Source organism: Zingiber officinale, chromosome 3A, assembly GCF_018446385.1.
Source record: "Zingiber officinale cultivar Zhangliang chromosome 3A, Zo_v1.1, whole genome shotgun sequence".
NCBI lineage: Eukaryota > Viridiplantae > Streptophyta > Magnoliopsida > Zingiberales > Zingiberaceae > Zingiber > Zingiber officinale.
In genome coordinates, this window is record NC_055990.1 from 31,566,147 (window position 1) to 31,579,593 (window position 13,447).

The 13,447-nt window shown below is 38.9% G+C and overlaps 1 protein-coding gene across 1 annotated transcript; it reads right to left on the bottom strand.

The window, feature by feature from the left end:
* Positions 1-1,209: 1,209 nt before the first annotated feature.
* On the bottom strand, positions 1,210-2,761 carry LOC122051653 (basic endochitinase-like). The gene is made up of 3 exons (XM_042612872.1): positions 2,180-2,761; positions 1,808-1,961; positions 1,210-1,612 (listed from the first exon to the last, which is right to left on the bottom strand). Exons 1-3 carry the CDS (start codon positions 2,730-2,732, stop codon positions 1,243-1,245), a joined length of 1,077 nt encoding a protein of 358 aa, XP_042468806.1. The 5' UTR covers positions 2,733-2,761; the 3' UTR covers positions 1,210-1,242.
* Positions 2,762-13,447: the final 10,686 nt, after the last annotated feature.

The following is a 13,447-nucleotide window of genomic DNA, read 5'->3' on the forward strand; positions in this document are numbered from 1 at the left end:
TGTTTATAAGACCCGGAAGATGTATGGAGGGAGAGAGATGGTGAGATCACATGCATCCGAACCACAAAATCATTTGCAATTAAAATTATGATTTGGATGCTTGGAAATTGATGAATGAGAAGAAGAGTTTAGGGGAAGAGGTAAAAGGGGAATTACATTTATTTTTCTATACCTTTTGATATAAACACAACTACGATATATCTTTTGATAAATTCCATATTCAACATACGTCTTCTGATAAAAAACCGTCATATATTTGAATGTATATTCATATTAGTTCCTAGTATCTTTCCTTTTTATGAAAGGGTTCTATTTGCAAATAAAATTTTCAATTCAATATATTTTTTCCCGTCCTTACCATTAAAATTTGAAAACTTGATTAACCATTTGAAAATTAAGACCATTCCTAGAAATTCCGCTTAGAATGACTAAGGAATTGCTACAATTATTGATAAAATAGATGCCGGCTAAAAGAGACAAGGGAGATGATGGGGCCTTGTATGCAAATTTTAATAAGAGTTGGTGTGCATTGGACGGCATGTCAATTGTCGAGATTAGTCATATAAAAAATATATCTAGGTGAGCAACCAATAAGTTAATATGAATTAACGATTAAATCTTAATCCATCAAATTAGGAAATTTAATTTAAAATTTTAGTTTTTTTAAATAATAATTTTTAAAATTTATTTGATTTAATTTCGATTTACGATGAATCGATTAATATATCCGAATTGGACATGAAACTCAACTAATAAACTATCTAATATTAATCAGATGAGAAAATTCAATTAATTGACAAAACTAGTCAATTTTATATCAATTCTATTTATTAAACTTTAATGACAAAATTCTATTGTTAAAAAAAATAATTTAATCAATTTTGATTTATTCAATTTATTTAATTTTTAACCAATTGCTTATCATATCTAAGACCAAGATGTTAGCATAAAACAGGGATACAAAATTTGTAAGTTCTAGATAGTAAATTTATTCTTGTCGTCAGGTGTCGGAGAAGAGCCGGTTGATGCCTCACTGCACTCGTTACACAAGCACGCAAGTGCTTGCAGTGCCTCACAAATCATTGGGGTATTTAAAAGAGAATTCATCTACAGAGATACTTGAGCTTCTGCATCTCTGAAGCAGTTAATTAAAGTATCGATAGATCTATATAATAATAATAATAGTCATTTATTTATCATATTTAAGCATTACATCAAACTTTTTTATTATTATTATTATTATTAACCAAAGGGGGCCTGATTATAGCAGTCCAAATTGTCGCCGTAGGTCACTCCCAGTATATCACAGTACCTCTTGTAGAATCCAATTCGGTCGGCGACCTGCGCGTTGGTTCCTTTGCCACACTCGATCCCTCCATTGATGATGTTGGTGATGACGCCGTAGCCTGGAAGCCGCCCCGCTGCTATGTCAGCACTCGACGGTGTCCATCCTCCGACGATCACGTCGTGGCACGAAGGTTTCGGGGATTGCGCGGTCATCCAGTACCAGATGGCCGTCTTGAAGGAGACGGCTGGATCTGAAGCGACCAAGTCCGGATTGTTGAGCAAGTCCGACCCGATAGCTTGGCCTGCGGGCCCGTAGTTGTAGTTGCTGCAACAATAGACGACAACGCATTAACGTTTTTTTCCCCCAAACTAACTGGACAACAATAAACGACCTGCGCGTTTGTGCACCGAGTGGATATATAGACAGTGATACTCGAAGATATCATAATACATTAAAAGAAAAAGTAAAACAAAATAATAAGTAAACAGAAAAAGACAAAGAAAGAAAGAATGTACGTACTAAGATATTTGGATGGGACCTCGGCCGTAATACTTCTTTCCGGCAGCACACGGCCATTGCGTGCTTGTCACGCAGTAATCTGGTGGATTCCCTTGTTCCACCAAGAAGCAGTAACCCCATGCGTAAGGGCCGTCTGGAGCACTTGACCATCCTCCTAGTTTTTGGTTTTCTCCAATTAATTAATTAAACAGGAAAATTTTACCTATTTTTTTTTTTTACTACTCAGTTTTAGTCTTTAAACAATTAAATGAGAATTCTTCTAAAAAGTATTTCACTTGAGAGTTCTAGAGCTAAATTGTAATTTATTAAATTTGAGGAGCAGAATGAAATTATGTATCGTTGACTTCGACACAGAGCGAGCTGGGCACTCACCGGTTGTTTCATGGGATGTCTGTGCGAAGAACGCCGCAAGCTCCCTCTTCTGAGCGGTGATGTTGCCGGTCGTCCCGAACCCCGCGAACGAGTTCGCCGCGGCGATGAACGCGTTGTAGGTGTAGAAGCCCTTGCCCGGGCAGGCGGCGTCATTCCGGTGCAGCAGCATCTGCTCGAAAACAGAGGAGGTGATGATCGACGACACGCCGCCTCCGCTAGGAGGAGATGGGGAGGGAGTCGAGCCACCGCACTGGCTCTGGCAGCCTGTTCCGCAGTAAGCGGAAGTGGAGCCGCAGTAGCCGTACTGGCTGCAGCAGAGGCCGCCGGAGCAGAGCGTGCCGCCGGCCTGGCTGCCGCACTGCGCGCCGGAGCCGCACTGGCTCTGGCAGCCGGTGCCGCAGTAGGCAGAGGAGGAGCCGCAATAGCCGTATTGGCTGCAGCAGAGACCGCCAGAGCAGAGGGCGCCGCCGGCCTGGCTGCCGCACTCCTGCGCGTGGGATGAGGTGGCGACGGCTGTCAAGAAAACGGCTAAGAAGCAGATCTGAATCTTCATATTTCCTGAGTAACCCAACTGGGAATGCGGAATGATAGGAGGACTTGCGGCTTACTTATATGTGTAAATCTTAAATTAATACAAGCTTTTATTGTTATTATTTTCTATAAAAGCTTTCTAGATGAGTTCATTTCGATTTATTTTCCAGATAAAATATTTTCATTTGACTTCGACTTTTTTTCCCAACCACCAGTTCAATATCCAAACAAAAAGTCAATGAAAAGGATAGTCATAGTCATAGTCATAGTCATTGTCATTATCCACAGCGATGGTGAACAACAGAATAGTCATTGTCATTATCCACAGTGATTGTAGTTTAAGAATATTGTAGCATTTTTAACCTTAAATTTTCCTGGAAATTCAAAAGACGTAACAAAACATTATTAACAACCGTTCAAGTTTCATTACAAGATCAAGACCGAGGAATTATTTTCTATGGATAGTTTTAATTTTCTAATTTACTCGCTCCTAGTACTGTGATGATAAATTTTATCATTTACAGAATTAGAAGGTAAAGATATTGAAACAATCATTAGGTTGTCTCTCCTACTGAGAACCCTATGCAATTGACATTACAAAACATGTAGCAGTTGATCCAGCCAGCCAACAAGACAATTACCAGCGGCCCACCATTTCTTAAGGGACTAAGTTACACTAAAGAGCTCGACCAAGGAAATAACTAAATTAACACTAGATTTGCTGTTAGGAATGAGAATTATTTACAGGAGAGAGAGATTAGTTAGTAACTATGAAGAGAAAAGAACAAAATAAATAAATAAATTCACTAATCTTCATTGTCATAATTGAAACATCCCTAGATATTCCTCAATATATATTTTTTTTTATTGTAGACCAATGATCAAACAAAAATAACCTTCTAAATTTTTACGATAAAAAAACTATAATAGTAATTCCATCAAAATAAACCGCCATACCCAACATAACCAATAGCATCAACCAATAAGTTAATAGAAGGAACAAGGAAGCACCAATATAACTCCTCATACAAATAAAGGACTCATGAGAAAACAAGCCTTCACAGCACTCCTAAGACATCCGAACAGTGTGCCATGCGTCCATCCCGCCTCCTCGTCTACTCCGTCCGCATGTCTTTCATCATATCCTGGGAGGTGTCTCCCTCACCTGTAACATAAGTATCATAAGTCTATGAACCCAGCAAGTACAATCCAATATGAAAGATATAACATCCATAAAGTAGCAGGAACAGTAACTAGTAGGCATAGAACATAAACTCAATTACAGAACATAGAAGGGAAATACGAAATATAAAAGAGTCTACATAGCTAATAAGGATGGATATGCCACAATGTGGTAACCACAATTTGAGTCAATCATTCAGTCCATATTCATGACCCTAGAGATATCTCTTAGGAGAACATGCAGTCATATATCCGAAGCCAACATAAATTACATTATCAATTAATCAGTCATGTTTGGAAGGGTCCTCCCCAGAGCTCATCCCGGGGCACCCATCTCGTACTGTCACCATATATGCTCATACCCATCCAATTAGCCACATAAGAAATCATAATCAATCCACATTATACTTATATTTATAGCACATTCCATTCATTATGTAAATATACCTACCTTGAAAGAAGACAATAGAAGTATACATACACAAAGGGAAATCAAACTGAATTATGTACTTAAACATGCTAGTATACCATTCTTAAACCAGCATCGAATTACTCACAAAGGAGAAGAGGAATACCACAAAACTAACCACAAAACCACCTAATCAAAGAAACAAAACACCTCGAGTTGAATCGACCTTAGATCCACAGTAATTTAGTAAGGAAGAACATGATGCAAAGCGACATCGAATCGAGTTGAACCCCCACAAAATCCACAGCAATTCAGTAAAGCAGAACTTGATGGAAAGCATCATCAAATCGAGTTGAATCCACGCACCATTGCAAATCAATGAAATAGAACCACAATGAATCGAACTCCTACCTTCCAAATCATCCCAGCAATTTCATGAGAAAGCAATAACATCTTCAATTAAGGCTTAAACACCCACCAAATCTAAACAAAATCCCGAAACCAACTTGAAGATGAAGTACAATATCAAATTTGAACTGCAAAACCCAAATCTGTCAAGAAATCTAGAGAGCATAAGGAAGAAGAAGAACTTCATCGATCAACTACAGTACAGAGCATCATAAGAAAGGGAAACATCATCCCTCCAAGTCCAAACCCTGACAACAACCTATCCATCCTACCGAAGGCAACAGAAAATGCAAAACACATCATTGATCAAACCTTATTCTAACCTCAACCTATCCCAAAACCTCCAGAAATAGTAGAAAGAAGCATAACATCGTCAATCCACACTTGAACACCGAGAAATCCTATTCATAAACTCAAACAAACCATTAGAAGTCGGACAACATCAATTTCAATCACAAATACCCAAATCCATTCCTGAAAATCGAAATGAATCGCCCGAGAGAACAAGAACATCAAAGGAAATCGAATCATCACACATTCAATCAATCGGACAATAGAAAGTACCTCGACTCCTCCTTAACATCAAATTCATACCTCATTGATCTCATACCAACATAATAGAGAGTACTTGCCTTTCGTTTCCTTGCGTCTCCGCCGGAAGTCCTCGCCCTGTGCTACCGTGACGACGGTGGTCCCCACGCGAGATAGATGTCCTCGGCAGGACCAGCTATGGGGTGCGAAGCTTGGCCCGAGCTCAAGTCACGGTGAGGTGCTCCGTCGATCTGGCGGAGTTGATGAGAAGAGAGGGATCGACGATCACGGGGAACACTGAGTGTGGAGTCGACATTTTAGGGCTACAGTGAAGGACAGGCGGAGTTGGGTTTCTTTTATACGTAGGTTATCTAGCCAAACTTTGGGTAATTAAGCCCAATTAGCACCCAACTTAATTGAGTATCATATGTTTCCATCAAACTTAACAGTTCTATCCCCTTGAAACGTATCGTTCAAGTTCATTTTAAATCCCCAAAAAATCTTAAAATTCGTAGAAAATTTTATAAATTAATCCCGTAATTAGCGTTCATGTGACCTTAGAAAATTTCGTAAATAATTTCCTTAATTATGCTTGCAAGATCTTACAATTCCCCCTTATAAAAATTTCGTCCTCGAAATTTGACTTACCCAATAATTCGGGGTAGTGGTTACACATATCCAGTTTTGTCTCCCAAGTAGCTTCCTCCATTGACTGATTTCACCAAAAGACCTTTACCATTCTGATATCCTTGTTCCTCAGTTTTTGGACTTGGCTATCAAAGATTTATTTCAGCATTTCCTCATAGCACAAATCCGGTGTCCACTGCACAGGCTCATGACCAATCACATGAGAAGGATTAGAAATGTACCTCCTAAGCATGGATATATGGAACACGTTATGAACTCCTGATAGGTTTAGTGGTAGAGCAACCCGGTATGCTCGAGTTTTGATCCAATCCAAAATCTCAAAAGGCTCAATATATCTTGGATTGAGCTTCCCCTTCATGCCGAACCTCAATACCCCCTTCATCGGTGACACCATGAGAAATACATGGCCCCCTACTGCAAACTTTAAATCTCTTCATTTTTGATCGGCATAGCTCTTCTGGCGACTTTGTGCTGATTGCATCCTGTTTCGAATCTTAGCCACCTGATTCATTGTATGACTCACTATGTCTGGACCTAAAACTTTCCTCTCTCCTACCTCATCCCAATACAATGCCATCTTGCACTTTCTTTCATACAACGCTTCATACGAAGTCATACCTATAGTGACTTGATAATTGTTATTGTAAGTAAACTCTACCAGGGGCAACTTTGACTCTCAGCTTCCTTTGAAGTCTATCATACATGCTCGTAGCAGATCCTCCAAAATCTGAATCACATGTTCGGATTGACCATCAGTCTATAGATGAAAAGCGGTACTAAAAGTGAGCTTAGTACCTAATCCATGACAAACTTTCTTAGAATTCGGATGTAAATTTTGGATCTCTATCTGACACAATCCGAGCTGGAATTTGTGTTACCGTACTACCTCTCATATATACAGTTTTACATATTACATCATAGTGAAGGTGTTTTTTATCGGCAGAAAGTGTGTTGACTTTATCAGTCGATCCATAATAACCCACACAGCATTTGATCCCTTGAGTGAGGTTGGTAGTCCTACCACGAAATCCATGGCAACATCTTTCCACTTCCAAATGGGAATCGAAAGCGGTTCCAGTAGTCTTGCTAGCCTCTGATGTTCATCCTTCACCTATTGGCAAGTGAGGCACTCGTGAACTACTTTGGCTATATCTCTCTTCATGCCCGACCACCAATACAGTAGCTACATATCCTTGTACATCTTCGTGCTTCTAGGGTGAGCAGAGTACAGAGTGGTATGTGCTTCAATCATGAGGTCCTCTCTAAGTGAACCAACCTTAGGCACCTAAATATGGCCCTTTTATCGCACAATCCCATCAACCGTCAAGTAGATAGTGCTACCCTTGGCGCCATCTCTGTGTTTCCATTCCATTAACTGTTGAACCGATGCTTGTCCTATCCATATCCGATCCAGTAGGTTTGATTTAATGGTCAGTGCTGACAAGCTAATATGTTCATTTGGTGCTAACACTTCCAAACTCATCTATTGGAATTCTGATATCAACTGTTGATGGGTGGTTAACTGCGATAATATCGCGGATTTACGATTCAGAGCATCTGCCATCACATTAGCCTTACCTGGATGATAATTAATATTGCAGTCATAGTCCTTCACCCACTCCAACCACCATCTCTATCTCATATTCAGTTCCTTTTGTGTGAAAAAAATATTTCAAGCTCTTATGGTCTATGAAAATCTCACAATGTTCCCTATAAAGGTAATACCTCCAAATCTTTAGAGCAAAAATGACTGCCGCTAGTTCCAAATCATGTGTGGGATCGTTTTTCTCATGTACCTTCAATTGACGTGAAGCATAAGCAATGACCTTCCCATTCTATATCAGCACACCCCTAAACCAGTCTTGGAAGCATCTATGTACATCACGAACAGTCCAGAACTGCATGGGATGGCCAGCACTGGCACTGTCATCAATCTTTCTTTCAGCTCCTCGAAACTCCTCTTACACTGGTCCATCTATACATACTTTACCGCCTTCTTGGTCAGCAAAGTCATGGGTAGGGCAATCAGTGAGAAATTCTGGATTAACCATCGATAGTAGCCTACCAGCCCTAAGAAGCTTCTGATTTGGTAACCTTCCTCAGTCTAACCCAATTCCTAATTTCCTCTACTTTAGCTGGATCCGCCTTTATATCTTTCTTTGAAATTATGTGTCCTAGAAATGGAATCTACCCTAACCAGAAGTCACATTTGCTAAACTTCGCGTATAAGCATCTATCCTTCAGAGTCTACAACACTTGAGTTAGGTGTAAATGATGCTCTTCGCGACTCCGAGAGTAGATCAATATGTCCAAATATGGCCGTAAAATATGATTCATCAAATCCATAAAAACTGCTCGGCCGTTAGTAAGTCCAAACAACATAATCAGAAACTCGTAGTGACCGTATTGAGTTCTGAATGCAGTTTTATGAACGCCCTCCTCTTTCACCTTTACTTGATGGTAACCAGATCTCAAATCGATTTTTGATAATATCGTTGCCCCTCATAGTTGATCGAACAGGTCATCAATTCTGGACAGTGGATATTTGTTCTTGACTATAACTCGATTCAACTCTCGGTAGTCTATATATAGATGCATTGCCCCATCCTTCTTACGGACAAACAACACTGGCGCTCGCCATGGTGACACACTAGGTTAGATAAAACCCTTGTCTAGTAGCTCCTATAATTGCTCTTTCAATTCTTTCATTTCTGTAGGCGCCAATCAGTATGATACTTTAGACACTGGAGTGGTTCTAGATATCAATTTTATCCCAAATTCCACCTCTCTAACATGAGGTGTAGGTCTCCGGTTGGCCAGCTTGAAGGGGGAGGGTTGAATAGCCCTGCACAAATTACAAAAGAAACCCTTCTCGGACAATTAACTTAAATAACAAACCATTGCAAAAAAAAAAACTAAATAAACAGAAAAGAAAGAGACTCCGAAATTTTTACTTGGTTACAATCGGGGAGGTTGTTAATCTAAGGAAATGAATCGTACTACTTTCTCCTTCAGACGGAGAAGTCTATTTACAACAATTTATGCACAAAAATGAAGAAGCTAAATAAAGTGGAAAGCGTATACAAGTGTTGCTAAGTAATTCTTGTTGTTGTCGAACTTCTGGACCAAGGCTATATTTATAGCCTTAGTCGAGATGCCTGGAGGGGTTCCAGACGCCTAAAAGGGGATAAAACTTTATCTCCTTCGCAACGGTCAACATCCACATCGACCGTGGATAAAAAGAGGTTCCGAGCGCCCGGACTAGTCCGGGCGCCCGGAATGGGTCCGAGCTCCCGAACCCTTAAAGTCAACAAGGTAGACTTTTTCAGTCCGGGCTCTCTACTCCGGTGTTGCTTGCCTCAGTTTGGGTCTTCTGCTCCGGCTCCGCTCGCTTGGGTGATTTTGGCCAACAAAAATAAGGCTCACCTGAACCTAATTTCGACCTTCTCCTCGAGTAGGATTCCGCTCTGGTTTCTCGTCCCTTGAACGTCGTGCACGTTCTTCTCATCCACCGGTGTACTCTTCCACAGCTCTTCAGTCCCTCGGATGCATCGAGCCCGTCGGCTCCCTTTCCGTGCCATCCTTCTCGCTAGCCGCGTCTTCCGCTCGACTTCCAATGCTCCTAAGGTCCTACACACTTGGACACAGGGATCAAAAACCAATAGGATCTAACTTAACTTATTTGATCACATCAAAACAATCTTGGGTTTCCAACAATCTCTCCCTTTTTGATGTGAGCAAGTCAAGTTAAGTTAGGGTAAACATACATAAAGTTAAAACAATAAATTCAGCAATAAATTGCAAAAATAAAAAAAATATTAATTTGAAAATCTACCTCCCCCTAGATTTATTCTTTTCCTTCTCCCCCTTTGATCGCATAAAAATAAGGTACCAAGAAACATCTAAGGGTAATAAATTTGAAAAAATTTTGAAACAATTTGAAAATTATTTTGATATCAAAAAAAATTTCTAAGTAAAAAAATTTCAAGAAGAAAAAAAATTCTAAGTTTAAAAATGAGAAATTTTCAAGTAAAAAGGAATTTCTAAGTAAACTCTGATTTTGGAAATATTGAGAACAATTTTGATAGCTCTAAAAATGCAAAAATTTTAGAAACATTTTCTAAGTAAAAAAAATGAAAAATTTTCTCAGTTAAACAAAATTTCAAGAATTAATTTTTATAGAAATTTTGGTAAAGTAAATTTGAAAAAAAACTTTAAGTAAAAAATTTCTAAATAAAAAAATTTCTAAAAAAATTACTAAGTTTTTTTTTTAATTTAAATTTATGTAACATGTAAAATACATTTTGGTAAAGCACAAGAAAAAAACTTTAAGTTAAATAGATTAGAATTTTCAAAAAAATTGAATAACTATTCAAAGCATTGTTTAATTTCAATTTTTAATGCTTTATTAGTTAGTCAATTAAACATTTTATTTCAATATTAGCTTCCAGGTTGTGGTGAGACACTAGACCTTCTTGGTTATTGGATCATCAACCACTTCTAGACAAAGTCGCATAAGGAAATTAAACGTTTATTTTTCTCGTTGAAAGTTCAAAGTCTAAATAAGGTTCAGGTTAGGCAAGACTTGGGAACCCAATATAGGTTCCAACCAACTGGATTAATTAGGTATTTTCTAGGAAAATATTTCTTTGAAATATTTTTAATTTGTCCTTTGTGATATCTAAAATACCAATTTAGATTATTGAATTTTCTAAAACTTGTGTTATATGAGCATGCATTATTTTTCAAGTTCATTATTTCTTTTTGCAAAATCTCATTTTCTAGTTTTATTTTGTCAAATTCCTCTAATAGGCAAGATTTTACTAGAATTAATTTTAAAATTTTAATTTCTTTTTCAAGTTTGCAATAATCTTTGGTTAATACTTTTACAAACTTAAACAACTTGTCAAGTGGGAAAGATCGTACCCGACTTACCTTGTCGACCTCGTTGTCCGTGGCTCCCCCTGAACTACTACTTTCTTCTGATGTTGCTCCCCCTTCATCGATGCTCTCGATGCTCATTTCGGAAGAGCTTTCTTCGTATTCGTCTTGATGACTTGCCATCAATGCAAGCCTGGAGAATGCTTCAACTTCCGATTCAGACGACGTTTCGTCAGACGTCGCCTTTAAAGTCTTATACTTATTTGTTTGGACAGGCTTCTTTCCTTTGTCCTTATCATTGTTCCTTAGCTTAGGGCAGTTGTCCTTAACATGCTCTTTTTCGTTGCAGTGGTAGCATATGATCGTCCTTTTCTTTCTATTCTGTGAATGGTTAGTTTTTCTATATTTAATTAATTTCTTAAATCGCCTTACCATTATTGTCGTTTCTTCGTCCTCAAGGGAGGATTCCGAGTCTTGTTCGTCCAACCTTGCCTTAAAGGCAATATTGTGTGTTGACTCCTTCTTCGTATTTGCACATCTCGACTCATGGACTTCAAAAGTTGAAAATAATTCTTCTAAGGTAACAATTTCTAGATCCTTAGAGATATAGAAGACATCTACTAGTGATGCTGTCATACCCCTAGAGGAGTCTCTGCTAAACAAAAATCCGACAGCATCTCCCCTGTACCGGTGACAATCTAAAATATATATACATGCAAAATCTACATCAGCCACATGCGGCTGGAATATATACACAACCATGCAGTTAATAATCTCAGCCTACATGGCTGGAAAAATATAACAACAACCACGCTGTTATATATATACAAAGAACAACCCACTCGGTTGCATTAAAAACCAACACAGCGGAAAAACGATAACGGAAAGCCTAATACAACACAATCAACACACTGCTAGCCGGCTAGGCTTTATACAACAACCACAACGACAAATACAACAACACATCAAATACAGCAATTACCAAATACAAGTAAAACATATACAAAACCCAAAACGATCTTCGGATATGACGTAGGACCCAGCAGACAAGATACTCCGAGCGACACCAACCATCTACAAGCTACTTGAAAACATAAATATATATATGCGGTGGTGAGTATAGGTAACTCAGCGGGTAATACAAAGATAGTGCATGATCCATAAACAAACATGAAGATCACAAGTATACAGTCTCAGTAGAAAATATAGAACATGATCATACTAACATATCCAATAAACACAACTACCAGTACCAGTCTATCTCACATGGTATAATGCTCATAACTGACATACCAAAACTGCACATACCACAACTGACAAGATGATAAACACATACCCAATCTAGAGACGACACATGGTACAATGATCAGTAAACTCACCGGATCTGCAACAAACCCGCTCATGACACTTGTGCAATATAAATACAACTGCATATACATGTAAAATAAATGACATGTATGCAGCATGACAACCATATGCAACAAGCATATCTCAAACAAGTGCAACAACCACAATCACATGCATCTAGTATCTACTAGGCATGTATGCAAATATATCTCCAAAGATGCACCGCGCATCATATGCAAAAATGTGTATGCATGCTCCATGGTCACCCCGCCACCTCTCTAGACACCACGACCCCTGTATGGTCGAGAGGCTTGGGTCCGTGACAAACCGTACTAGCCTCCAGTATAAGCACCGCTATGGGCGGCCGAAGCAGACGGTCAGCTAAGTAGTTATCTAATTACATAGCTAAGAGTCCCTGACCACTCACATCTCTAGCCCTTTGACTACTGTACCCTCAAGACTCACTACTCCAGCGTGGTCAAGGCTGACAGGAACACTGAGTGACTGAGTAAGTGCGACAGGACTAGCTCCACTCCTAGCTACCACTCTCCATCAGTGGTCAAAAGGACAACTATAAACGGCTGACGACTCTCTCCACCACAAGGAAGACAATAGTCGTCAGCGATGCAATGAATGATGAACATGATATATATATAATCATGATACGAACACCGTCATCATCCATGCAAACTCTAAATCCACCTAAGTACCCCACAACATGAGTATGATCATCATGATACCTCCATATATCCCACCAAACATATGTATAGAACTACACATGTATAGTCAACAAAAAATCTCCAATAGCCCCACCAGACACACACACACAACCCCACATGTACAATCAACATGTATCCTCCAATAAAAATATATCAGACACGTGTATAAACCACAGACATACAATCAACACAACTCCTCCAAAAGTACATAACAAACACGTACGTACATACAACATGTAAATGTAAGGTCAACATGATGACTCCTATAACACATATCATCCTACGTACAATCCCCGTCATATGCACAATCAACATGATAATACAAACAACTCGACAATTCCTACAATACATACTCTACACATGTGAACATAGCAGAGTAGATATCAAGAGTAGAGACTGTATATGATATAACTAGAAAACCTCAAAGATCAAGTATAAGTATCAAGCAGGAAAGCAAAATACGAATACGATATAAGGTAAAACAACCTAAACCATCACATAATAACCATGCACTAAGCTTAATAAAAATCTACATAGAGCCAAGGGAGAAATACCCGCCTTTATTTGTAGATCGTGTCCAAATAATCCCACGTCGAGACGCTCGCATCGAAT